This window comes from Poecilia formosa, unplaced genomic scaffold (assembly GCF_000485575.1).
Source record: "Poecilia formosa unplaced genomic scaffold, Poecilia_formosa-5.1.2 Scaffold185, whole genome shotgun sequence".
In the NCBI taxonomy this organism is placed as follows: domain Eukaryota; kingdom Metazoa; phylum Chordata; class Actinopteri; order Cyprinodontiformes; family Poeciliidae; genus Poecilia; species Poecilia formosa.
Window position 1 is genome coordinate 984,350 of NW_006800124.1, and position 25,951 is coordinate 1,010,300.

General features: G+C 39.8%; 1 protein-coding gene across 4 annotated transcripts in view; it reads left to right on the plus strand.

The window, feature by feature from the left end:
• The window catches only part of lrriq1 (leucine-rich repeats and IQ motif containing 1), a 39,618-nt gene extending 13,927 nt beyond the window's left edge, over positions 1–25,691 (plus strand). Inside the window, exons 13-25 of one of the 4 annotated variants that reach the window (XM_016678533.1) lie at positions 2,082–2,504; positions 4,837–4,996; positions 6,804–6,929; positions 7,949–8,038; positions 9,025–9,104; positions 10,369–10,437; positions 10,548–10,636; positions 11,528–11,617; positions 19,336–19,450; positions 20,638–20,698; positions 20,835–20,931; positions 23,954–24,083; positions 24,275–25,691. In XM_016678533.1, the coding sequence (XP_016534019.1) occupies positions 2,082–2,504; positions 4,837–4,996; positions 6,804–6,929; positions 7,949–8,038; positions 9,025–9,104; positions 10,369–10,437; positions 10,548–10,636; positions 11,528–11,617; positions 19,336–19,450; positions 20,638–20,698; positions 20,835–20,931; positions 23,954–24,083; positions 24,275–24,281 (1,537 nt within the window). In that variant the 3' untranslated portion in view covers positions 24,282–25,691. Of the gene's footprint in view, positions 1–2,081; positions 2,505–4,836; positions 4,997–6,803; positions 6,930–7,948; positions 8,039–9,024; positions 9,105–10,365; positions 10,438–10,547; positions 10,637–11,527; positions 11,618–14,485; positions 15,276–19,335; positions 19,451–20,637; positions 20,699–20,834; positions 20,932–23,953; positions 24,218–24,274 lie in introns of those variants that run through there. The other 3 variants (XM_016678531.1, XM_016678532.1, XM_016678534.1) reach the window with 3 other exon arrangements.
• Positions 25,692–25,951: the final 260 nt, after the last annotated feature.

Consider the following 25,951-nt stretch of genomic DNA (forward strand, 5'->3'; position numbering starts at 1 on the left):
CTTGTCCTCATTCTGCCGAGCGACTGACAGAATTTGTGCTTGTAAAACTTGGAGCTCGTACACATAGACGCAACACAAGAAAGTTGAAAATTGTTAAACTTTTGTTGCTGTTTGCTCTCGTGGAAAACTTCCACCTTTCTCGGACATTTGTCCCTCCCAGTGTGCCATTAAGCGCTGCCGGGAACTGGGTAACTGTCCGCTGGAGACAGGCTTTTAGGTCACCAAAGGAAGTGCGATTAATCTGCGTTTTGTAAAAACGCGTTAAAATTTTCAGATACATTTCAAGCTCTCTCTGGTTTTGTAGGATGGCAACACATGGCAAAGTGGTATGAATAATGTTGCAAGGCGCTGTCAGGTGAAAGGATTTCAATATACCTGCAAGGTAAAGAACTGGATATTTTTTTGTATATACAGCTCTGGAAAAAAATAAAGCCTATTGAAAACTTCCTGGTTATTCCACCAAATATTAATATCTGAACTCTTCCTGAGTTAAAACATTAGTATTGTTGTTTCTAGATAAATGTGAACTTGTTTTCTTTGCATTACTTGAGGTCTGAAAGTGCTGCATTTTTTATTGTTTTATTTCGACCATTTCTCATTTTCTGCAAATAAATACTACAATTTTGCTTGGATTTTCAGAGACATGTTGTCAGCAGTTCATAGAATAAAAGAACAATATTCATTTTACTCAAACATATACCTATAGTATAAAAAGTAAAATCAGAGAAACTCATTTTCCAGTGGTCTCTTAATTTTTTCCAGAGCTGTACATACATGCTACATGTATCAGTATTCTGCTTTCTTGCTATCCATGTTGTGTGTCTCCAATGGTGACCTTGGAGTGAACCAACAGGTACAAGGAAGAAGGCTCATTGGGGTCACAGTCTTCCACGACCCCCTGACTCTGTTCTCGCTTGTCCAACTGGGAGTGAAGAGCCAGACCTTTGTAGAGAAGGAGCTATCCGCCTTAATACCAACGACCTTCCAGACAGAGAGTGTGTCTGCCGCCTCGGGGTTGAATTCAGGGGAGGGGAGTGGAGCAACAGAGCAAAGCATTGCTAATAGATTCATTACATTTCCATTGAGGAGGCTTTGTAGAAGGTTAATCCTCCTAATGAAAGAAACATTCTCAACCGGAACTCATGCAGAGCAGGCAGGCAAGTCTTTTGTCTTCTCTGAAATACACCCACACTTACCTGTGAGTGTGATCACACATTTAACCTCACATTACTGGCGGAAGAAGCTTTTTAAAGAGTGATTTACACATCACTACAATGCTACAAACATGTAATAAGGTCTTTACTGGATTTATTCCGTATCAGAAATTTTTTATTTGGGTCTAAAATAAGCATGGTGGATTCCAACCATGCTTAATACCAACGTACTGAAGTGAGTGGCTCTTCACTAGCACAGAATGAGTGTCTGAATAATGTAGTACATTATTGTTAGGTCATATGATGGTACGGTGATAGGGTGGCAGATTGAGGACCAAAATGGCAACATTTGTTACATTTTCAGCTAATGTTGTTCTCTTTCTTACTGCACTCAGTCAAATGATCCAAACTAATTGAAAAAACGGTTCCCCTCCTTGCCTGTGGTGGTGCTATACCAAGAACTACTGAATGAAATGATATGAAAACCTCTGAAGAAGACACTTTATAAAAACATAAACAAAAATGGAGTGGCGTCAGATTTTAGCAGTTGCAGGGTTTCTCTTTTGTCTTTGGAAAAGTCCACGAGCCATTTCTCCCTCTAGTGCTAGACTCACACGTTTGTTTTGGTTCTATCGACCCAGAATGCCTTGCGCTATAATCCGCTTCCTGCTTCTGGAGTGGTCTCTGGTACACTTGCATCCACTAAATCATGCTAATTCAAAATAGTGAAGGACTGCGTTAAATGCAGTAAAAGGCAGGTAAGGTTATGTTTTTACACTTTGAAAAATGACGTGAGCAATAAGATTTACTAAAATGTCTAAGTGAAATTCAGAGGGTTTTTCTTAGATGCTAAAATAAACATACCCTAGTATACGTTTTAAAATGTTTTTCTTTGTTTGTGTTTGTTTTTTTTTGTTTTTTTTACAGAAATGCTTCATCTTCCCTGGATGCTATGAAAAGCTGCTGCCATCACTTTACTCAGGCTTTGCAACTAGCTGAGGACCAGAGATTCGCTCATGAATACGGTGGCATCACTGTGTCTGCAGGCCAAGCAAAGCCCGAGAAACCCCCAGACATGGACGGTAGAAGTCAGGGAAAGCTAACAGATTCCTTGAAAACCGAGTCTTCTGCCATACGACCTCCTGACAACCTGAGCAGAAATCAGCCCGGACGTTCTGAGGACACGCCAGATGAAAAGAGCCCACAGGATACATTTGGAAGTGTTACAACAGGTCAGAGGTCGACAGCGGAGTCAAATGTTGCCAGAGGTTTTGTTGACTTTCTCCCTTCAAATGGAGAAAGAACCTCCACCAGTTCGGACATGGGACCAGACGACCTGGACAGTAAAAAGTAATTTACCTAATGTTTACATCTGTTTAAGGAAGTTCTACCCAGTTTACCAAAATCCATTTGATTTAAAGCTGCAGGATGTAACATTTATAAAAAGAAAAAGTTTTTTACATATTTGTTAATATGTAACAAATATGTCACTATATTGTTACACCATAATACAAGGCAGGTAATCTGAGCTATTACTTCCATCTTAAGAAAAGCAACCGGTCATGGTCAGAAACAACCAATCAGAGCCAGGAGAATGGCCTTAGTGCTGTCAATCAATTTTGGGTATGTGCTGCTAAGTGTGCTAAGGAATAACAGCGTATCCACTGTCATTGCTAACTAGCTTTAGCATTCACGTCAGAATGTGCTGACTGGGAGAAGCTGTATCATAGCAGAGAGAAAGGGAGAGGTGGTGAGCAGCGGGTATGAGTGTGATTGGTGGCACTAAGACCCTCCCCCTGCTCTGATTAGTTGTTTCTGACAGCGCTGTGTTTGCCTTTAGCAGAAATACACAGATTATCTGTCTCATCTGATTCTGTCACATCATAGTAACAGTTTTAACAAATATGTAAAAAACATCTTTTTTTTATTTTTTTTACAGAAGTTACATACGCCAAATGTAAAAAAGTGAAAGAATCAGGACTTCATATAAGCTCTTTATGAAGAAATCTTCTTATACCAATATCTGTTCTCATTTTTTAAATGACTTAGAAGAGCCTGTTTCTAACAGTTAATCTTAATCATTTTGTCAGAAATAACTCCAGTGAGGTGCTTCCTGTAGCCATCAGTGTGAGGAAGTGTTGCTCCTCTCCTCACTTTCAGGAATGTTTCAAATGTTTGAGGAGTTTCTTGCATGTGCATCCTGTTTCAAGACAACATAACATCTTCATGAAAATCAAGATCTGGGCTTTGACTCAGCCTACAATGTTCAGTTTCTTCATTCTCAGCCAGTCCTTGGTGAATATACGCTCCAGCTCAAAGTTTTTTGAAACATCTTGAAATTCCTTACCAGTCATACGCTGCTACAATCTCCTCTCTAAAGGCTTAAGAAAACTCGTTCAGTTTTACCATGATGAAACTGAGAGAGTTTTCCATTAGTCTTGCCATTCTTACATTGACAGCCAAGAGCAGACCAAAAGTCTGAGGGCAAAACTCCATCAAAAATAATGAGTAACCATGTTCTTATTATGTGTTCCTCATCTGAATTCCAATATATAATTTCTGCTACGTTGAGTGGAAAATTAAAATGGGTATTTATCCAAACTTGAAAAGAAATATATAAATTATAAATATATATATTTTAAAGGGTAACTGTTAAACAAAATGTACTTTTTGATCATGTTTGTACTTCAGTTTGGGTCTCTGTTGCTTTTAGAAACAATCCAAGAGCTAAAGATATGTATCCGGCCATTTTGTGGCAATAAGTCAACGTATTTTGGTGTCTGGAAATCGAGCTGTTTCAAAAACCTCCCGATTATGACATCACAACCAGTCAGCTGGCTTTGTTGCTGCAAAGCACTCGTCTTTATTATTAGTAGATTTTAAATATTTATGGTCGCATCAATTGCACATCAATCCGCTGCTATTTTGGTGTGTATAAAGTAGAAATATTGAGTTGGGGGGGCGTGGCCAGCAACACTCATTCTGAAAGAAGCTCAAAATAAGAACTTATAATGAAATCTCATGATCTGAGAATGATTTTGTGTAAAAAAACAAAAAAACGTTGAACATATTTTGTGTAGCCCATAGACCCACCCTAACATTTTTAAATGGAATCACAATGGGGCCCCTTTGAAATACTGAAATATATTTCCCTGTGTTTTTGCTGTTTGTCATCTACATGACTTACTTTCATGACATTTCAGTGTCGCTAAAGTCTAACTTAAATATCCATATGTTCAAAAATGTGAATAAAACCACACAAGCTGCTGCGGGGTGTTTGAATTTTTTCACATGACCGTATGTGATTTACTTTAATGGTACAAAACTGAACACAGCTGGAACAAAGCAAACATGTCACATTTTATCTCATTTGCTTATAGCAGCTGAACCTTTTTATTAGTTTCTGCTGAAGGCCATTTGTCATCATTGGAGCCTCTTCTAGTTGATTTACAGTGAGAGATGTTGAAGATCTCCTTAATTTTAACACACCACCTTATCATTAACACTCTGCTATCTTTGCGAGAGTAATAGATCTTTGGTATGAGCCCTGGCTCAGGACAAGCCTAGTCTCTCATGAGTTCTTCACTCCATATTTCTGCTTCAAACCAAAAGAAAAATCAATTTTGAAAGGTGGCCAATGTGATGTTACTTACCTTGTGTGTTTGTATTGTCATTTGAGCAGTGTGGCCACTGTGCTTCAGAGGATGCAGAGGACATCCGGGGAGAAATGTGGACATGCTGAAGCCTCGGATATTAGAGGAGAAGCAGAAAAGCCATTGTCTGAGCTTTCCGTTAATAACATGAAAGCCGCTTGTGAAAACCACGCAGCAACTGTTATACAGGTAAAACCTTCCTGGCCAAGAGTCAAAATGTAGTTTCACTGAATCACTTTTAAGCTTTAGGACCACAAAGCAAATGTTTGTCCCCCTGAAGATTTTGTGATGTCAGCCTCATTTGAGAAAGTGAGTAGTTCTTAAAAGTATTCTTGCTTCTTGCACTCTATATTTGCACTCAAACTTCAATTGAGTTAAGTGAAACCGCCGACGAATAGCTAAAACATTAACCATCATTCATCTCCTTGTCAACTACCAGGACGTGGTGATGTAACCACCGTTCACAAGCCTCAACAGTTTCAACAGTTTCCTAAGGTAGCACCGACTGATAGACATAGCTATCTAGACGCAGTATGGTAGGAAGATCTGACAGAGCAGAGCAGATCATCAGGACACCAGCAGAACGTTCTTTATGTACCCAACTACTGACTTGTTCCTTCAGCTCTGGCCTTCTTGATTTCAGTCCATGTTTAGCTTTTCTCATGTTTAGTCCTTGGTTCATATCTGCCAGTATGAATCAATTGTTAATGTGTCACGAGGAGGGAAAAATAACATCCATAAGTCCCACAATTCCATCCATCTTCCCAAAAGTTCTGTCCCTGCCGAAAAAAACCTCCACAAAGCATGACGCTTCCTGCACAACGTCAGTGTTGGTCCTTTCTGTGCAGATAGCCCCATATTCCACCTGCTAGCTACATTTCTTAACATTTCTTCATTAGGACTAGATATTGATCTAGATGTTGATATTGATTGGTATTTGTTGTGGATCTCTGCAGAGTTACTTCATCCTTCTTGGCTCCTCTCCTCGCTCTGCCTGTAGGTCTATGTGGATGATGGGTTAGCAGATGTGCCATAATTTCAGATGACAGATCGCACAGTGCTCTGACACAGCTCGATATTGTGTTTTATAATGCATCTAGTTAAAACGTCTCCATATCTTTATGTCCGCCCTCGGTCTTCGTTGGTCAGCTTTTAATTAAAACAGTGACAGCAATGACTGATTTTCCTTCTGCTTTGTGTTTGTACACTACATAAAACTCCAAGACAACACACTTTGAGTTCAATAAGTTTGTGGATATCCAAGGGACGCGAGCACTTTTGCGAGGCAATATATTTTCAATCAAACTCAACCAACCTGCAAAGCCTCTGAAACGTTTTAGGAGGGTATAAAGAGACCTGTGGATTTGTAAATAATGGCCGGCTCTTAAGCCACTTTCACACTTTGGATTTATGAATCTATACATACACATCCTCGATCATCAATCTGCTGGCCCCCAGTGTGTTCGGGACGTTTACTTGGCTAATCCTCTTCACTTAGCCGAGCGCTGCCGACCTGAAAAAACATGCTACTCGCCACCTCTCTGATATCCTCTCTCAGCACAAGAAGTGTTTGATGAGTCCTTTAGGATTCTCCAGAGGAGAAAGCGGGGGTAGGAGAGGTAAAGGAACAGTATTTAGGGGTGTGTGTGTGTTGGATGGGTACGGAGTGATTAATCAGATTCCAGCGACGTGCGGTAGTAAGAGCTCTAGAATTCCTGTGAGGTTCGGCTTAAAGCGAAGCGTGCCCCCCCCCTCCAACCACCCCTGCCTCCCCATCTCCGTTGGGAATTGGAGGATTTAGGGGAGCGCTGGAGCTCCATTTGTCTCAGAGCAACATGGAGTCATGCAGAGTTCAGAAAGCAGAACGTTCAGCAATTAAAATAGGGTCTAACATGTTTTATCTCTCTAATGGGATAACATGCAGTATTTACGTTTGGGGCCGTGATTCATAGATGGTGTTCAGACTTTTTTTTTTCCTTTCTGCATGTACCTCTAGGCATTTTGGAGGGGCTGTGCTCTGAGGAGGAGGCTTGCATCCGCCCTCGCTGCTTTTACGTGCCCAGACACAGGAGAGGACGACACCTTCGAGGAGCTGGACGTAGAGGAATTTGTCGTCGATGAGGTACGCAAGTTTGTGTTTACCTCTGACCTGTACATAGACTATGAACCGTGCTTAAGAATTCAGGTCTGACGACTGGTCAAAAACCCAGCCACATTTACACCATAAGGTACACCGGTTAATTGCCCCCGATTTTGTTACATTTTGGAGATCGGTGACTGGCCGATACTAAGGTTCAGATTTTTCCCAATATATATTCGTCAGTCCAACAAATGATGATATATTTGCGCAGGTAAAGTTTTGGACTTTTTTTTGTGGGGGATGAAACAATGTAAACACGCATCCACTGATTTGCCAATTTAGAACACAAATGTCTGTCCAAAAATGTAGGAACAAGTTGCCAAAAAATACAAAGTTGCATATTTACGATTATTTGGGCTTTAAACGGGATGAAGAGGTAAACCAGAGGCTGCCACAAGGGACTCAAACCATCTGGTTGATTACGTTACGCAGTCACCATGTGCTGCAGCTCCGTCAACAAGCTGAAATACGAAATTTGGTTAAATATGAAAACGACAGCCCAGAAGGACAGTGAGGCTTGGTTGGAGTTCTCTCAAAGCGAAATGCATAAGAAACGTTTCCCATTGATGTCACAAATGGCAGGAAAATATACATACAATTTTTTGCATGTCACTCCACTATTTAGAACTCAACAATTTTGTCACTGTTTAGTGACTTTTCAGACAAAAAAAAAAAAATCGGAATCAGCAGATCAGGCTTTCTAAAGATCAGTGATCAGCTAGAAAATCGCAATCGGTGTGCCCTTAGCGTACATGTAACTTCAAGGTGTATTTTGAACTTGTGTAGATAAGAAAAAAAAAAAATCTGCATTAAATTCAAGTGCAAGCTTTCAAATGGAGTTAAATATTTATTTTCTCTATTGATTCACCAGCTTTCCTCTTTGGGAAAAACCTGTTTATAAGTTCAAAATGAATAGAACCCACACTACAGATAGGCAAGTTATGTTTAGTGCTATGTACTGCATTATGCATATATATTTGTTTACCATTTTCTGCTCAAAGTCAGCACTGGAGGAACTCTGGACAATGACCTTCTCTGAGGATTCCCCTCCTATGCATCAACCTGTGACAGAGCAACACTTACCTCCACAGGTAAACTCCTGTAGTTTTCTCAAATCCACTTTAATTGTGAAAATGGCCAGTTGTGGTTTGCAGCCGACTGGTAGGTAAAAACAGTGATTTATCAGCCTATATTATCTGTCAATGAAAATTTAAAAGCCACTTTCTTAGACCTGTTCCTTTTACATCTTACTTAACCCACACTACCTCCTTCCCTCCCTCCTTTTCCTCAGAGCTTACACTCCCCCTCCCTGATTGATCTTTAAATTTATTCTTTTAAAAACCAGGATTATTTCCCTGAGGGACTGAAAGTTGCTCAGGACCAGCAGATGTCATTTATCACACTGGCTGAAATGTCGTCCTGTTTTTTTCTTTCCCCCCCTCCCCTTACCTCTCGTTGGATCTTTTCTTTGGAGCATGCTCAGCACAGTACATCATGGTAGTCCAGTCAGGCCAGCTGATGTGCTGCAGCTGCCGGTGTGGTCGGCTCCAGTGTGTTGACGCTGAGCTGAGGTGCACATCAAAAGGTGATGATGAACAATTCCGCACTCGGACGGAGAGAAAACGGGACCTGGAGAGTGATGAAGCTGTTCGTCTGAATTACACTTGAGAGTTTCACGAGTAGGAAAACTTACTGAGGGTGAAATGTATCCGTTAAATATTTAACATGAAAACAAACTTTTGATTTAAATGTAATTGGCTGTTATTGTGTGTAATGTAAGATAACAGTGCAGCAGCTTAAAGTACCTACCACAATTATTTAGACCTCCAGTTAAGATCTGTAAAATCCTTGTCGATGCATGTGAGTGTATCTGCTACACGATTAGAGTGGTGAGAAGGATAAAAGCTTCTAGGGGTTTCTGAGGCAAAACACAAAGGGCCCAGAGCCTCCCCCCCGTCGATCCTGGCAATTACCAGAACATAGTCATGTTAGCGTTCCCGCTCCCATACTGGCAACTGGCAGCAAGATTGCCTAAGAACGTGTTAAACTCATGTAATGTTGGTAATGTCACTCCCAGGTTGAACTTCAGGCCTGGGAGGCCGACGAGAAAGAAGAAGAAGTGGAAGATGAACAAAATTCATTATGGAGTTCTACTAGGTAATAAAATGCAATGACTCACTCCACTGACCATATAATTGCACAATTGCACATTTTTAAAATAAATTTGTTAAATGGAAACGTGGCAATTTTGAAAAAACAAATCATTTTGTGATAAAAAAAATTTTGTGCCAGGGTGAGGTTGGGCTTTTTGCCGTATCGTAATTGATTTTTTTCCCACAAAACTGCAATAAAAACACTTTCTTTGTATCACACGGGTCACGTCATCAACAACTGGATGTTGCCACTGGTGCAAACCACAAAGAAGACAACAACAGGAAGTAGTTGGAGGATGATGGCACAGCATGTTTTTGAATGACTGATCACGTGAACAAGCTCATTCACATGTGATTTTAATCAAGCTTCTTATTTAATGGAAACACTGTTATTGAGACATGGTGTTTTGTTTTTTTTGACGTTATCGGAATATTGAGAAAGTTTTACCCACATTTGCAGCTATTGTTGATCTGTTGATATAATGGGTTGCATTGCCTAATCTCCTTAACAGGAAATTTTGATAATTGAACTTGGCACAGAGATCCAAACCAGTTGCACTAAAAAAGGAAATAAAACAGAGTTCATTTCACATAAAAGTGAAGTTAGATTCTCTTTGAACATTTCAGCAGTAAAAGAAATGTATGATTTTCTGTAAAATTACTTTACCGTACCTGTGAAATTTCCAAAATAATGCCAACATTTCTGAATCTGGCATGTTCCTTTGTTTTAAAAAGTCTTAGTTTTTTTTTAATCTTAGACTTTGTGGAAATTTCTGTTTAAATTAGGTAGCAGCTTGAAAAAACCTGACATAGATGTATATAAAAAATATAGCTTACAGCTTTTGCACTTCCTCTGACTTCTTTTATAAACACTCATTTGCTACAGAAAGTAGTAAATTTTAAGTATTATTCCGAGTAATATTGTTAGCATGGTCTGGTAACATGCTAGCAGATAGCATGTGACCAGATCGTGCTAACAACTGGCCAGTTTAGGCTGGTCAAGTGAAAAACTTGGGAGTTTCAGTTCCTAACTAGTTTCCTCATGCATCTCTGATAGTTTTGATTAATTTTGATAATGTGTATGTTTTAAAAAAAATAATTAAAAACATTAACTTCTAACATCAATTAGGTTACCAAATCTCGACATTATGGCACAGTTAAGCTAGAGATAGCCATATGTGTTAAAGTAAGCAAAAATTTATACTAAAAAATATATATTTTTTAATGTGTAAATTTTTTAAATATTGTGAATTTTTTGTTTTCAGAAGCAAGACTAAAGCTTCAACCCTGATTCAGAATGGTCTGTCTGAAAGATCAGAAAAAATTCTGCAAGAATGGTAACTCATCATTATGTCTCAGACGCCGTTGCATTGTCCTTTATCGATATAATGTGTGAATTCAATACAACAGAAGTTTTAGATAATCGTCTCTGTCTCGCCGTCTGCAGGGGCTTCACCAACAGCCACACAGCTTTTCTGATGCTGAAAAGAGCTCAGAAGATGAAGGCGACCAAAAAGCAGCAGAAAAAACACGGAAGTGAGTAGCCCAACACACTGTAGACACCGTAACTGCAGCTAAAGTTTGTTCTTCCACTTCACAACTATTGCTTTTCACTACAAATTAGTTGAAGTTTGCATTTCTAATGCAAGAAATCTTGGAAAAATCCCAGGGTTGTGACTACCGCTCTACCTGTAGTCCCTGTTTTGTTTACTGGTTGACGAAATTGATGGTTGGATTGTTTTGTAAAAATGTTCTTGTGTTATGAGGAAGATCTGCTTCCTATGCAACTTATTTTGTAAAAAAAAAAAAAAAAAAGTCACACGCAAATACCTCGGGCCGTTTTTTTTTCTTTCTTTTTTTCCATTCTCATATGTTTTTCTTCCAGTCTTGCCTCAGCAGCGGTGACCCTTTCCAGCCAATGTACACTAATGAGCCATAACAGGCAGCAGAAGCGGGTCCTGTCGCCTTTCATTGGCCCGTTTTTTAAAAAGCCAGCTAAATAAATAATAATTGTCAGGAGAGCTTCTGGCGAGTCGTCTCGTGACGACTTTCAGTCCACCTCGTCATAACGGCTCAGCGTAGCCGCGGTGAAAGTTGACCTCACCTCTGCTCTGCTCTGCTCCAAGACACACTGCTCCTGACACGGATATCGTGCATGTAGGTCATGTACAGGGAGGCTGCTCTTTGATCATAATTGCAAATGCATGACTGAAATTGCGGCTCTCTTGTCATCTTGCGCCACCAACACACAGGTCTATGTCGGCTGTAACTCCTAATGGCATGTCCCTCAGTGGAACCAGAGCTCTGCTCTAATACTTTCCGAATCTTTCATCTTGTTTTTTTTTTTCTTTCTTGTTCTTCTTGTTTTTGCTTCTGGTTTTAAGTCTGCTATATCCCTCCTTGATGTTCTCTTTCGGTTCCTCTTAGATCCCTTTGCCTTCAGTGGGTGCAATTACCAAATAAGCCCAGTGGAGGCCAGGAACAGGACTTCACGACGCAGCAGACAGACTTTTGGAGGTAGAACTTAGGATATGTTACAGTCCAGATTTTTAAGTCTTTGTTGTGTTTTCTTATGTTTGTTAAGAAACTTATATGTCTTCCATTTTTCCCATACTAAGCCCTTTACAGATCAAAGATTCTTTTTTTTTTACCCAAGGGTATGGCAAAATGTAGTTTCATGTAATGGCATACAACGTAATGTAATACATATGCAATACACGTATTACCCCACAGGGCATAAACCAAACTCCAGCGCGGTGGTTTTGAAACTTTTCAGCTATCGAGAAGAGCTTGTAGCATTTTCTGCGGACTCCTGGTATTCACAGGGGTTCAGGACCACAGCCACCTGTGAACAGCTAAGATCCAGAGATACTTGGGACACCCTCTAATGATATTTATAACTGCCTATTTTATTAGCTCAAACACCAAATTCACCTTCATATGCATTAATATGCACATTGGAAACCGTCTTAGCAGAAACAGCAGAAACTATTTTCTACAGGCAAGGAAAATAAATGGCGTTCCGCTGATTTGCAAACGACAGCCAGTCGCTTGTCAAGAAGCATTGCATCTAGTTATCTCTCCTTCCCAAGCTGCATTCTCTTTAGAATATGAGCTATGAAAAAATCTGCAAATAGGTGAATTTACATCTGCAAATAATTCTGAGTTACGTTCCACAGAAAAATCTGTGAATACTAAACCACGAATAGGCAGGAATCCACTGTTGCAGTTATAATAAAAGTGGTCAAAGTTTTAAAATGATTAGATTCCACATTTACATTTGTATAACCTCACAGCCAGAAGAGCCTCACAACAATAAACAATGAACTAAAGCTAATTATCCAAAGTAGTACTTCACTTGAGCAGTTGAGGAGTTGTTCTGCCAAACAGGACAAAGTTTTTAACCACATTTCAAAATGTAAATGCAGCATTTATTGGTGATAAACGGTAGAAAAATAGTTCAAACAGCAAAAGTAAGAATCAACTATCAAACCAGCCATTTGTCTTACACCTTGCTTCCTCTAGAGCAGGGGTCCCCAAGCTACGGCCCGTGGGCCGGATCCGGCCCGCCACGTCATTTGGTCCGGCCCCCTGAACAATGCCGGATCCGGCCCGCCTCCTCATACCAGAGAGCATTCAGTGTTTTTTTTTATATATTGTATTTTCTGGTTTATATGTGGATTTTTCTTCAACCACCAGGGGGCTTGAGCAGATGTGAAACTAACTTTCCCTCAATGGAATATATACTAGTCAGTCCCAGTCACCGTTTCACTCAGGGTTTTTTCCATTTGCATTCTGGGTAAAAATCTATCTAAAAGCGCAAGTGTTTGCCCACCCCGCTCGACAGTTTCAAAGACAGAACCCCCCCCGCCCCCCGTCGACCAGAATTCTCTAAGGAAAAAGTTTGGGGACCCCTGCTCTAGAGGGTCTGGACCCTCGGCACTTGAGAAGTATGTTCTTCCTGGAGGCATGTTGAAGTTTGAAATAATTGGATCTGATTTTACCCAATTGCTAACTTTTAGCTGTGACTTTATTAAATGCCCCAGCTCAATGAAGCTTACCGGTCACCGTGTAGGTTCTAAACAACACCGGGGGGAATAGAGCCACATCTTTACCAGTGAAATGTTTTGAACATTCCTGTTGCTCAGACGTCATTTGTTTAATGTCTGGAAGCAAGACCAACACAGACTGAATAGCTTTGTTGAATTATATCAACTTTTCAATGCTAGCGCTGGAATCATATCTGAGTGCAACACCTCTGTTGATATGCTCTCAGCCAACTGGCAGAAGAAGACTGTTTCTATCTGAAGGATGCATTACATCACAACAAGATTTCCAGCTCTTTTTATTATCTGTCCTTTCCACCCTTGTTTACATAAGCCATCTAAACGAACTGGAGTTTTCCACTGCATATTAAGCTGTTGAATCAATTTAAACAACTCCGTTAACTGGTCATATCACCAGGCATTCATGCCTTGTTCACAAGTGATTTTTTGCAAGTCCGAGTCAACTCTTACATTTTTGATCTCAGGTCTAAGTCCAGCCCCAAGTCTTTGATCTCAATTCTTTGATCTCAAGTACAGGTCAACTCAAGTCTTTGATCTCAAGTTCAAGTTAATAGCCTGTTGTTGTTGTTGTTGTTGTTGTTGTTGTCTCAACCTTCCAGACCACTCAGGTCTTGTGGTTCTGACCTACTCTACATCCGCAAAACGGACGAAACACTGAGTTCTGTTAAATCAAAACCAAAGACCCACCTGTTTAATGTTGCCTTTGACCCTGATCACTGGAGCATTGACCAACATACTTGATGTGAATTGATGATTTTGATGCTGGTGCTTGAGAGAATGTAATGTTTCTTTCTGGTGACTGTATGATGATGCCTTGTTGCTGAAAAGTGCTATACCAATAAACTCAATTGATTTAAGAGATGACCATGAGCTGACATACATGATAGAGGTGGTCGGTCTCCCTTGTTGTGTTGTGGTTAAACTCCTCTCCTGACCTGTGGAAGGCTCCCCCCCGCCTCCTCCGGATCCTTTCCCAGTGCCCGGGGCCTCGGCAGCCCCAATCCAGTCCGGCCCAGCCAGCACTCCCCGGCAGGGGCTAACGTTTCAGGCTTTGACTCAAGCCCCTTCTGGAGGTGATTAGCCCCAAACCCATGACAGATTCTTTCCGAGATATCTGACGCGGCATGTTTATTTTATCCGGGCTCGTTGTGTGGATGTGCTGGACATGAGTAACCCACTTGAAATGGGTATCGGCTTACACGTGCAAAGAGAGACACAAGAGAGAGACGACGGTGCAAAGACCTTGAAAAATCTTCTTTTTTAAGAGCAGAAAACCGAGATATACATTTCCCCGTTTTATTTAATTTGTGTCTTTCAGTGCGAGAATGCTCCGCGGGACGGAGATGTTTCATGCCTCCGAGCGCTTCTGTTAATTTCCACTCTTACTTTTCCACCGACACCTTCCACTCGTCGCCTGGAGGCACACATTTCCACTCTGTTCCAGTCGAACTTCAAGTTCATCACACATCTGTCCTCAAGTCACAGCGCCTGACGGATCTGTGTTTTTATTTCAGCCATGGACCCCTACCTCTTGAACACTTAACTTGGTTTCACACTTCATGTCATCAACCAAGTCGAGCTGAAACTCAACCACTGTGTTTATCTCCAGTCCTCCAAAATACCTCAATCTCATAACATTTGCCGCCTCTTATGTGCATTCAGTTCACAAGCTATACGCTGTCTAAGGGAGCAAATCTTCTCTCTGTTCAGGAAGTGTTGGCACATTTAAGAGGCGAGCAGAGCAGTTAGAGCAGTCTGAGCTACTAACATGGATAGACGTCCAACTGAAAACACTAAGTCAGTCATGTCTCAGACATGCTCTAATTCATCTTCCACTTTACACATGACATTTAAACTTTAAACACCGCTTGTAATGCACTTTGAAATGTCTCAATTTAAGCGGGGTGTACAGGCAGGACCACGTTTAGATTTTCAGATGTAGTTGGAGGTCATTCTTTCCTGGTTTATCTCAGGCAAAATTTTGTAAACAAGTCTGCGATGTATTTTGATTTCGGTGAGCAGAATGTACCCACTCCACCCCCTTAGTTGTGGATATTGAAAGATTTTTTTTGGTCAAAACTGTGTTGTTTTTCAGAGTACAACAGTATTAAAAACAAGAATCAAAAAACAAGAAAGCCTGACAGAAAATGAAACAAAATGCAGATTTGGTTTTAAACTTTTGATCAGTTGATTGTCAGTCTGTTTTAATTTAATGCAGTTTTTACTCATTACTTTTGGAAAAATTTTGCAACAATGTTCTTCAAAACCACAGGTTAAGGTACTGACTTTGTTTGGTCCATTACACCTTAATTTTTAAGGCATTCTGTTGCAGATTGACTGCATTGTTTGGAACTTATTTTCCCACTTTATGCAACATTTGGCTAAGCTTTCGCTTCATATTTGACTCAGGAATATGTTTGTTTACTGAGCAGTTCAGGGTTGAATCGAAAGGTCCTGTGGCTGCAGACAAACGTGAATCATAGACCTGCTTTCAAAATGCTTGAGCGTTAGGATAAGGCCTTTTTTCTGGTATGTTAATTGATTTCTGCCAAACCTGATTAAAGTATACCCAAATACCTCTATTTTGAGCCAGCTGGCGTGCTTGGGTTTTGTAAATTCTATGGATTTTGACTGTTCTGTTCCTGGCTCTCTTAAAGGGACAGTATTATGAAAAATCAACTTTTTCAAGCTTTACATCATGTTGTGATGTCATTCCCTCATCAGCAACATACCTGGAGTGTTGCTTTGATTATTTCATGCATGTGTGAGAAATCTTTTAATCTCCCGTGACAACCATTCAACTGGGCAAAACGCCTCATTGGTCATAGCCCCGCCTTCAAGGACAAAGTTCCTCCTCAGGACAGCAGTTTCCAAGCTTCTGCCTCACAGAGCAGCCCTCCCCCGTGGCTCTCCCACTCAGCTCCTTCAGACTAGCCAGCAGCAATTAGCAAACACCTGGCAGAACTGAGCATCTGCTGAGCTCATTATATGAGTTGCCTTTCAGTGAAACACTGGTGAAAACGCTGTTGAAGAGCTAATAGAGGAGCCATGTTGTGATGACTTCCTGAAGATGGAACATAGGAAAGAGCAAGAGTTTCTTAAAGGGACAGAGGCCCAATTTGAATGTGCAAATTATAATTTTAAGATTTTAGTCATTTTTGATATACTAAGTTACTTGATTGTGCTATGAAATGATTCTATGTGGCTGGAAAAAGCATAATACTGCCTCTTTAATTGTCTTAAATTATTTTTTGCTTGTGAATAATCTTTTTCACTGTTGAATGCTGGATTCTAGAATTGGTTTTCTAACAATTTCTTCTTAAAGACTTCTTCTGATGTTTTTCCTCCTTGGGAATGACCCAACATGCCTCTGTTCCAGAACAGCAAACTGCCAAAACCCACTGCATTTTTCAGGGTGGTCGGACTTGATGATGATGAATTAAATCAATTGCCACTTTCCCTCCTAGAACTTCTGAAAGCAGCAATTTTGTTTCCAGTTTTACTGTGTACTGTTTTTTTCATTTATTTAGTTCAATAAAGAGAAAATCATTTCTATTAAATCCTGATAGGTGGAAACTAAAAAGAGTATAACTTGGTTTTACGATGTGTGACTGTATTCGCTTTAGATGTCCAAATGTATGAATGCCAAGCACATTGGATCTTTTGTCAATTCAACCATTTTTTCTTTTCTCTTCTTTTCTTTTCTTTTCTTTTCTTTTCTTTTCGTGACAACAGGTTTATAATGTGCAAAACTCTATGGTACCACTCGATTTACTGTTTCGTAGAATTGCTCAAATTCCATTTTCTCTGGCAGATACTGAGGTTGAACCTGCCAGTTCTGATCCCTGACAGAGTCTGGTTCATTTAAGAACTATAAAACATTAAAGACAAACAAATATTTGGCAGCTCCTCTCATATAGGTAGTGGTTTGGAGTGTATGGATTACGGTCAGATTCAGGGTTACAATTACCTAAACTAACAGAGAATTATGGAGTTAAAAGGTGATCCTAAAGCTTTTTCTTTTTTCTTTTCTTTTTTTTTTGTTAAACAAACAAAAAATTTTGTTGGCTTAGAGACCAAAAATGATGACATTTTTTTCGTTTTGATTCATTTGATGAATAGGGACAAATGGACTTTGGAAATATAAAGTTTTGATTCTAAATTTCTAATATAAATATTATCACCTTCCTAAAATAATGGCCAAAGTCATTTTTTTTGCCAAAAGCAATTTAGGCAAAAAATGACCTTTATTTCAGGAAGGTGATGACATGGAAATTGAAAGTTGTTTAAATATTTGACCTTCTGACGCCAGCTCAGCAATCAGAGCAAATCAGAAGAAAATAGTTTATTATATGAACTATTTCTGATCCATTTGTCCCAGTGAGAACAAATTGGATGAGGCTCTGCAGTGTCCAACCAATTCCTTAAAGGGGCAGCATTATGTTAAATTGACTATTTTGAGCTCTACATTATGTTGTAATGTTATTCCCTCATCAAAAACACACCTGGAGTGTTGCTTTGATTATATCACGCATGGTCCGCCTTTGGAAGCTGCTCCTCCTTAGCATTGCAGTTCCCAAGCTTCTGACTGAGTGGGGGGGTTTCCTCAGCTCCTTCAGACTAGCCAACAGCAATTAGCAAGCACATGATGGGACTGCAGATCTGCTGAGCTCATTGTAGGAGCTACTTCTCACTGCAACGCTGGTGAAAACGTTGTTAAAAGGTTAATAGAGGAGTCATGTTATGATGACTTCCTGGAGGTGGGGTCTCAGAAAGAACAGGAGTTTCTTAAAGAGACAGAGGCCCTATGTCAAGGCGTTAAATATCAAAGTCAAATTTCTTTTAAGTCATATTTCATATTTATAGCATTTTTATAACAACTGAAGTGAACATAGTTACTTGATTGTTCTATAGAAAGGCATCATATGCCTGTAAAGCACATAATGCTGCCCCTTTAATTGTCTTCGGTTAGCCAGGGGGGCTAAAGCCTCCAACTTCCTCCCTAACTTTCTTATTCAGAGTTCTTTCAGTAGACATTAGATCACTTAATGTGCCTATGAGCCCCGTTAAATAGGCGTGACTCCTACAGGCCCTGTTTTGATGTCCAGCGGGGGAGAAGAAGGGGCTTCAGGAGGTTGAAGGAGGTCAGGAAGGAGCTCTGGGTCTTCTGAAGGGAAAAGGAAAAGAGAGACAGGACGGGAGCTGGAAGGAAGGGTGGGAGTTGGTTTGGGGGGGTGAATGCTACGCGAGAGTAGCATTAATGCAGACTATATATCACCGAATTCATCTTGGATTACCTCCACACAATGAGAATCACAGTGATTGTAAATTATCATTAGCTGCTTTAAAACCATCCATATAAAACCCTGATATAATTAGTGCATATAAAACAGTTTATGGGCAATTTTTGAGTCATTTGGTGAATTATTGGTAATTATTTAATTACTTTAATTGTCCAGTTTTAAGAGAAAGCAGCTGCAAAATAAAAAAAAAAATTAAAAAAAATTGAAGAATCTGTAGCAATTTTGGCTGCAGATGCTGCGTTTCTCTCTCAACTTTCGGAACTGCGTACAGCCATTTCCTGGCCTTTGTTGCCCCAGGGGGAGGCATCCATCACTTGACATTTTTAGTGGGGCCTTTCAATTAACCCATGAAAACTGTAAAGCCTTTCTCCTCTTTTCTTTTTGTTTTTTTTTCTCTTTCTTTTTTACAGCTCCACAAAAGCGAGTAAATCGCTTAAATAACTGCGTCATTAGTTCCAGCGTCGGACTGTCAAAATTCATTATCAGTTTACACCCATCCACTGCGGCTTTACTGTCACTGCAGCATAAATGTTTACGTTGAATTATGGCCTTATAATGGGATTTCAGCACAACTCATAAATCAGGAGCCCTTTCAGATTCCCTCTGCAACAAACTGCTACGTGTTGCTTTGATTGGGTTTCACAAAGGGCTGCAGGCCTTCACAGAGCTGCAAGAGAAATCACAAAGAGGCTTTCGTTAGCATCATTTGGATATTTTATGATGATCAAATTAACACATGTCAAATGGAAAAACTTGGCTAACTTTTACTAGCATTTCCAATGATGAGCTTGCTCTGTGTATACAGTTTAGATTGTCTCCTTATACACGCTTTCCACGTTTATTTTCTGGGTTCTGTCGGGTGCAGTCGGCGAGGCCCAGGTGGGTCTTCGGAGAGCAGAGCGACAGGAGCAGATGAGGCGGCAACAAGATGAGCAACAGCTGAAGACGCAGGTCACTCTGCGTGAGCGGCAGTCAGAGAGGTGAGGGGCTTCATGTTGCTGCTGAATGTGTTCCTTAAAGCCTTCAAATAAATTCATCTTTTATCGTAGCAATATAATCTCACAAAAGAAAAAAATTTTTTTTTTTGTTTTTATAAAATCCCTTTTGCCACACTTACTCTTAAACCTAATAATCCAGCGTGAGATTTGTGTTGTATGTCTTAATGTATGTTGATCTTATTAGCTGTGTTTCCATTACAAACGTGTATAAACCTTCGTCTATATTCTTCAGGTGTCGAAAAACACAATTTCACAATAGTAGTGTTTCCATTAAATAAGAACTGAAATTAAAATCACACATGAATAAGTTTGTTCACGCCATAAGTCATTAAAAATCATGGAAGCAATGGATGTAACATGAATATATTCGTATTTCAGCCATGGTACTAGCACTCATCATCTATCAGCCTTCAGCGGTTACATACGGGGCGTTTTGGGGAAATTGTAGTCAGTGATTTTACAGAAGAGCTATGGATCCAACATGCTGGAATGACACAACTTTTTATGAACTGTGTGATGCTGTGAGTCAGAGTTCGGGTGGAGCCAGCTGCACATTGTCCAAAAAAAAAAAAAAAATCATCATCCTCCTACTACTTCCTGTTACCTCCTTTGTTGTTTCTGCCAGTAGTAACGTCATCGTGTGATGAGAAAAAAGTGCTTCCATCGCAGCTTTGCAAAACACATTTATTTTGATTCGGTCAAAAGTTCACTTCATCCTAGCGCAACGTTTTTTTTTGAAAATGTGAGTTTTTTTTTTTTTTTAATTGGCGTGTTCCCATTAAAGAAATTTATTTTTGTGATTTCAATTTTCACAATTTTATAGTTAATGGAAATGCAGCTAGTAAATACGACATGGAGAAGAGCCCCATTTCTTCTACGATCAATATTCCCATATTGAAGGCGTTTGTGTTGGCCTTCACAATTCAAGAACTGACGACAAGTAAGACTCTCCTTGCCTAAACTCGCCCTTAACTACATTCAGAACTAAAAGTTTTAAATAAGTGGAACTGTGAAAATCAAGGCTGGAAGCACAGTTACCGCCTTCCTGCCCGTCTTCATATGGATTTTGTTTCTGCTGTCACTGGAACTGAAGAGATCTCTTCAGAGTGAGTTCTCTTGAGCTTCAAATTTAGACGAATAAAATAAACTTTTGTTATTTTTATCCCCAGGGGACAATTTTTACCAGAGATAAAACCATCCATCCTGAGCAGAGGTACAGTCCAGGTCGCGGTGAGTATTGTGGCATCCTGTCTCCTGGATCCTGCATGGTTGACCGTAAATTGTTATCAGCACAAGTTCTTTAGGTTTCTTAAGTAGGAAACGGACCCAGACTTTGTTAGTTAGTGATTCTTTATGGTGTTTGCAGGCATGTGGAGCTCAACCCAAAGCGATAAGACTCTGCTCCAGCAGCAGTTTGACCGCTCCGCTCGGCAAAGTGAACAGAAGCAACATGACTTGTGCAGGTCAGTATTTTAACCACATTAATTTAAAAAAGTATTCAGTTTTTTAACTAATCAAAGCCGATCAAATTCAGAAATGATTTGATAAACTGGACACACTTTAAACATTTATTTTTACAATTCACGTCATTAAGATTTTAAACAATGTAAGATATTGATGATTGGCCAAGTTAATATTCATAAGATTATCAGTTTCACAGTCACTGTGGATTTTGTATGAATGAATTTAAATCTCCACACCATTTACTGAGCTTTTGTTTTGAAACTTGGGCTTATGTAGAAGCTTAAGACACATTGTTAATTTAAAAAATAAACAGGTATCATCTGTTTATATGAATTGTAAGCAGTAACATTCAGGTTTGTGTTCCTTCAAAAGTGACAACAAATAAACTGTTTAGACGGAAAAAATATGTGCCAGTATGAAAAAACAAACTTTTTATTTGAAAAAGAATGTGTTATTATCTTTTAATTGAGCGCTAATCGAGTGTTATAAAGGCAGGTTTAGTGCAGCTACGTTCAAACTTGCTTTTTTGCATGTATGTGGTGATATTGATGGGGAGGCAGGGGGTACAGGGTCGGGCCGGGGACAAGGTGCCGTGAAATCTGTCCTGAGAGGAAGTGGACAGACACAGACGGAGGCAAAAAAACAACTAAAAAAACCTGTCCTTTCAGTGAAGAATGACTGGCCCTTATGTCAGGACAAGTGAGGGACTCAGGAGTTGGAGTGACAAAGATGCTACTGACAGACTGACAGCAGATGACCGCTTTAAACAAGCCCAGGAATTCAAGTGAAGGAGAGCCCTGTCCCCTCCTCTAACGAAGCCAAATTGAATTGGGCTGATGGTTTCAGAATCATGTCCACGAGGTGCAGCGGCTGCTCAGCAGACACAGACGCTGCTCCCCACTGGAGAAAGAAGAAGCTCTCTTTGTCCGAACCGACGAAGACGCCACTTACCGAAGCTGCCCAAGGCAAATTGAAATATGAATGTGTGTTTAAGGCAATAGCCTTTCTAAATAAAATTAAAAAAAAAACAATTACTTACTTCATAAACTGAGCAGGGTATGAAATGGGCTCAGTTAGCAGTAGAGATGTGATTCTGTCATTGTCTTTCGATTCCCAGTTTTAGGATCAAGATTTGATTCAGGAGCCATTTTTAATTCAGAAGCTAATTTTTCTATTCAGGCGTACAGTAGGGGTCGCTCTGAGGCAGCGGTGGGTTTGAATGAATCGCTTAGTGCTGTTTGACCAGCGTACGTTCAGGTGGGACGGTGTCAGCTGGACTTTACGAGTGTTTGGCAGCGGCAGGCGATCCGCTGAGCAACCAGACCCACCAACTCTGAGCTCACTCCAACACCTAGTGGAGGATTTGTTTTGTTTTTAAAGTCATTGAAAACACATGATTGGACATTGCCTAACACAATGACGGTCTTTAATAAACCACTCTCAGCCCTCCTGACTGTTGCCAGGTTTCAGTTCAGAACAACGTGGTTCTGTCCCTTTAAACTATTTCAAACAACGCCAAATTGACACAAACACAAAGCAAACCTAAAGAGATTTTTTTGGGTTCGACTTGTGAGCATAGATACTTTATAATTTACTCTGCTTTTTGGAGTTGGATCAATGCTCACAATGCCCCCCCTCCACCTAAATATGACCCCAACACCCCCAACTCCTCCCCACCCTTAAATGTTTGTCTCCCTGTGTGGGGAAGCTGTGGGGACCCGGGGTCTGAGCTCTACACGTGGAACGCATCATATGCTGTAAAAACTCAGCCTTTGTTCTCTGTGTATGAAAAGCTTTGTGCTGATCCTGCGCTGAGACGGAGCGGCCTCTGACGCAGCTTTACCCTGCTTCTGCAGTGCCGGGTAGAAAAACACCGGATCTTACCCGCCGCACACTTTGGCGTCAAATTCTGTCAGTTATAGTGAATTTTTATTTTGTTATTAATTCAGTTTTAGAATTATTTGGGATAGACCACATGGGAAAATTATTTCTAATTTGCAAAAAGACTCAAATATCGTTTGTTCAAAAAAAAAAAAGTTCAGTACCAAATATGTCATTTGATTTATCACATAAACCTGGGTTGTCCAAAGTGAGGCCCGGGGACCATTTGCAGCCCTCCGAATAATTTCTGGTGGTCTGTGGTCACAGTTAAAAAATAACTTGTTCTTTCACTTAATGTTGAGGTGAAATTTTACAGATGCCAGGCTGTTCAGAAACAATATAATTACAATGTAAAATGTAAGGGGGAACACAAAGTAGTCCAGATTTTTACTTTTAGTATCAGGGACCAAAAAACATCCAGGGACTTTTCAGAAAGTGCATTTTTAGTCATTTAATACACTTAGCAAAACAAAGGAAGAGTTAACTGCTTACAGTTTTTGCTGCTTAAAACATACCAAAGAAAAATCTAGAAAAAAATGAAAAATGTAGGCCATGGTTTGCTGTTTTGCTTGACAAACTTGCACAACCTCCCCTCCTCTCTTTTGTTTTCTGTCTAATGATTTGAACATCGCTTGTCTGCAGAAATCTTATTTCTTTGCTTCTTTTCTTAAAATGTTCTATTTACATTGCTGTTTGTTTAGCAAGTAAAATAAAATAAAAAATGATTTTTTTTTCTATAATTAGGAAGGAAAAACACAAAAATTATAAGTTGAGGCCCTAAGTAGTTTCAACTTGACGTTTTTGGGTAGTGATGGGACTTATGGCTCTTTGAAGGGAACTGAATCTTCATTATCCGTTCACTTCAAAGAGCCCTACAAATGATTCCTTTTTAAAAAATGTAAATTTTTCTATGAACAAGAAATTTTACTCATAGCATAGCTTTACGTTGACAAAGTGTTTGAAAGAAAGACTCAAGTCCAGTCGTTCAGGTTAAAGAGCTGTTGAAAAGATTTGGATCGTCCATGAACGTCCAGTCGCTGTTTTTGACCCCCATGCCAAAATGTTTAGACACCACTGGCCTAAATCCTGGTAATTTTTTTATCTTAAAAGTTGATATATTCCTTTTCCACTTTTCCCCAGGTAAAGACGCTCTACCCCCCAGACGAGTCACATCCCCTGTGGTAAAAAAGGAGCGCATCTCTTTCCGGGACAACCCCGTCCAGCTGAGCGGCGGCTGGGGCGGAGGCAAGAAGAGAGACAGACTGCCTAAGTAAACGCCTGAAAATATCTCTTTACTTCATTTTTTTCTAAAGCTTTTAAATGTATGAATTCCTCTTAAAGATTGACAGATGTTAAGATTACAGTTGATGTCAATAGACATAAGAATAAATTGGTAGAAAATGGCCTGTTCCTTCGTATTTTGCTCTTGTACAAGTCTTTCCCCCTCCCCAACTCGAACAGAAAGTAACGGGGCCTCTTAGAAATGAAGACGGACAGGAACCTGAAGCAGCCCAAATATCTCGAGGCGTTTCCAGAGCTATCAGTGCCTTCGCTTGGCGGCAGCCAACTCGCATCAAAACACGTGGAGGAAAGCCACAAAACTCTGGGAAATTACTCGCTTCACATGCAGATGATGGCAGGAAATGGAAACCAGGATCCTTCAGTACCTGTGGGTTCAAAACGCTGAACTGTTATTGTTATTTTGTTCCTGTGATGTTTTATAAATATGGACCTCAACAGAGATAAACCCCTTCTCGTTAGTCTCACAAGAATGAACTCAAATAAAACTGTTTCCGTTTTATTTAAAGGTGCAGTATGTGAATTTGGCAAAAAATCAGTTTTTTCTATATTTATTAAAATTGTTATGTCTTGATAGTATGAGACAAAATCTAAACAAAAATTGAGTTCCTCCATCTTTTCCCTGAGCAACTACTACTGCAGTCTGAAAAAATGCAGCGCTCACGGTCAAAAACAACCAATCAAAACCAGGAGGCGGATTTTAGCGCTGCCAGTCAAGCTTCTGTACCTGCTGCTAAATGTGCTAATGGTGGAAAAACAATTTACCGTTACAGTAAAGCCATCATCAGTGGCAATGCTAAATAGCTTTAGCATTTTTTGCAGGCTTTGTTGAGGTGCAAAGCAGAGAGCAAGAGAGTGATTGACAGCGCTAAAACCCTCCTCCTGGCTATGATTGGTTGTTTTGGACTGAGTGGTTTATTTCTGTAGTTGGTACTGAGTGAAGGCAGAGGAGCTTAATTTTATTTACAGATTATTTGTTTTATACTCTCTGGACATAATGATAATTTAAAAAAAAATCTGTTAAAAAATTATTTTTTATATCAAAGTTACATACAGTTTTAACTCTTCATATAAATGTGGATTTTAAATTTGATGGGTCATAATCGGCCTGTGTGTGTCAAGTTAATTAAAAATAATTAAAACAAACTGAGAATATTTTTGTGAACTGAAATAAATAAAAGCTGTAATTATGGGGGGAAAAACTAGCTTACTAAAACCCTATCATGCATTTATGAAACATACTGAAATTATATATATAATATCCCTTGATTAAGTGTTTACGAATCTATTTATTAGCTCAAACTGATGTGGAAATGATTTTTTTCCCCCAGACATGCAGTTTACATGAACTGTCGGCAGATTATGGTGCTCCACTTCTGCTAGTCCACGAAATGGCGACAGCAAAAGTTGGGAGAAAACACCAGTTAGTTGATTGTTCAATATTTGAAAAATTTTTTTGAAAATGGTATCTTCTGCTGAGTACTCATTACCGAATTGATGTATACGAAATCGCAATACAATTCAATTCTGCACCTAAAATTGAACCAAAGTATAAAAAAACTAAAACTACTGCTACAACTAATAAAAACTAACCTACACAACATTTAACTAATAAAACTAGCAAACACATTCTGAAAACCAATTAAAACCAACTGAATTAGACAAACACAAAGTCACAACAACTTAAAACTAAACTAAACTGAATAACTCTGGTAACCCTGGTGTGTTTTGGTGTTTGGAATCCTCGGTGTAAGCGCACGCCGCCCCGCTGTAGGCGTCTCACCTCAGGCGTTCGGGCTCCTCGCCTGAGCTGCCGTCTAAAAAAAAAAAAAATCATAC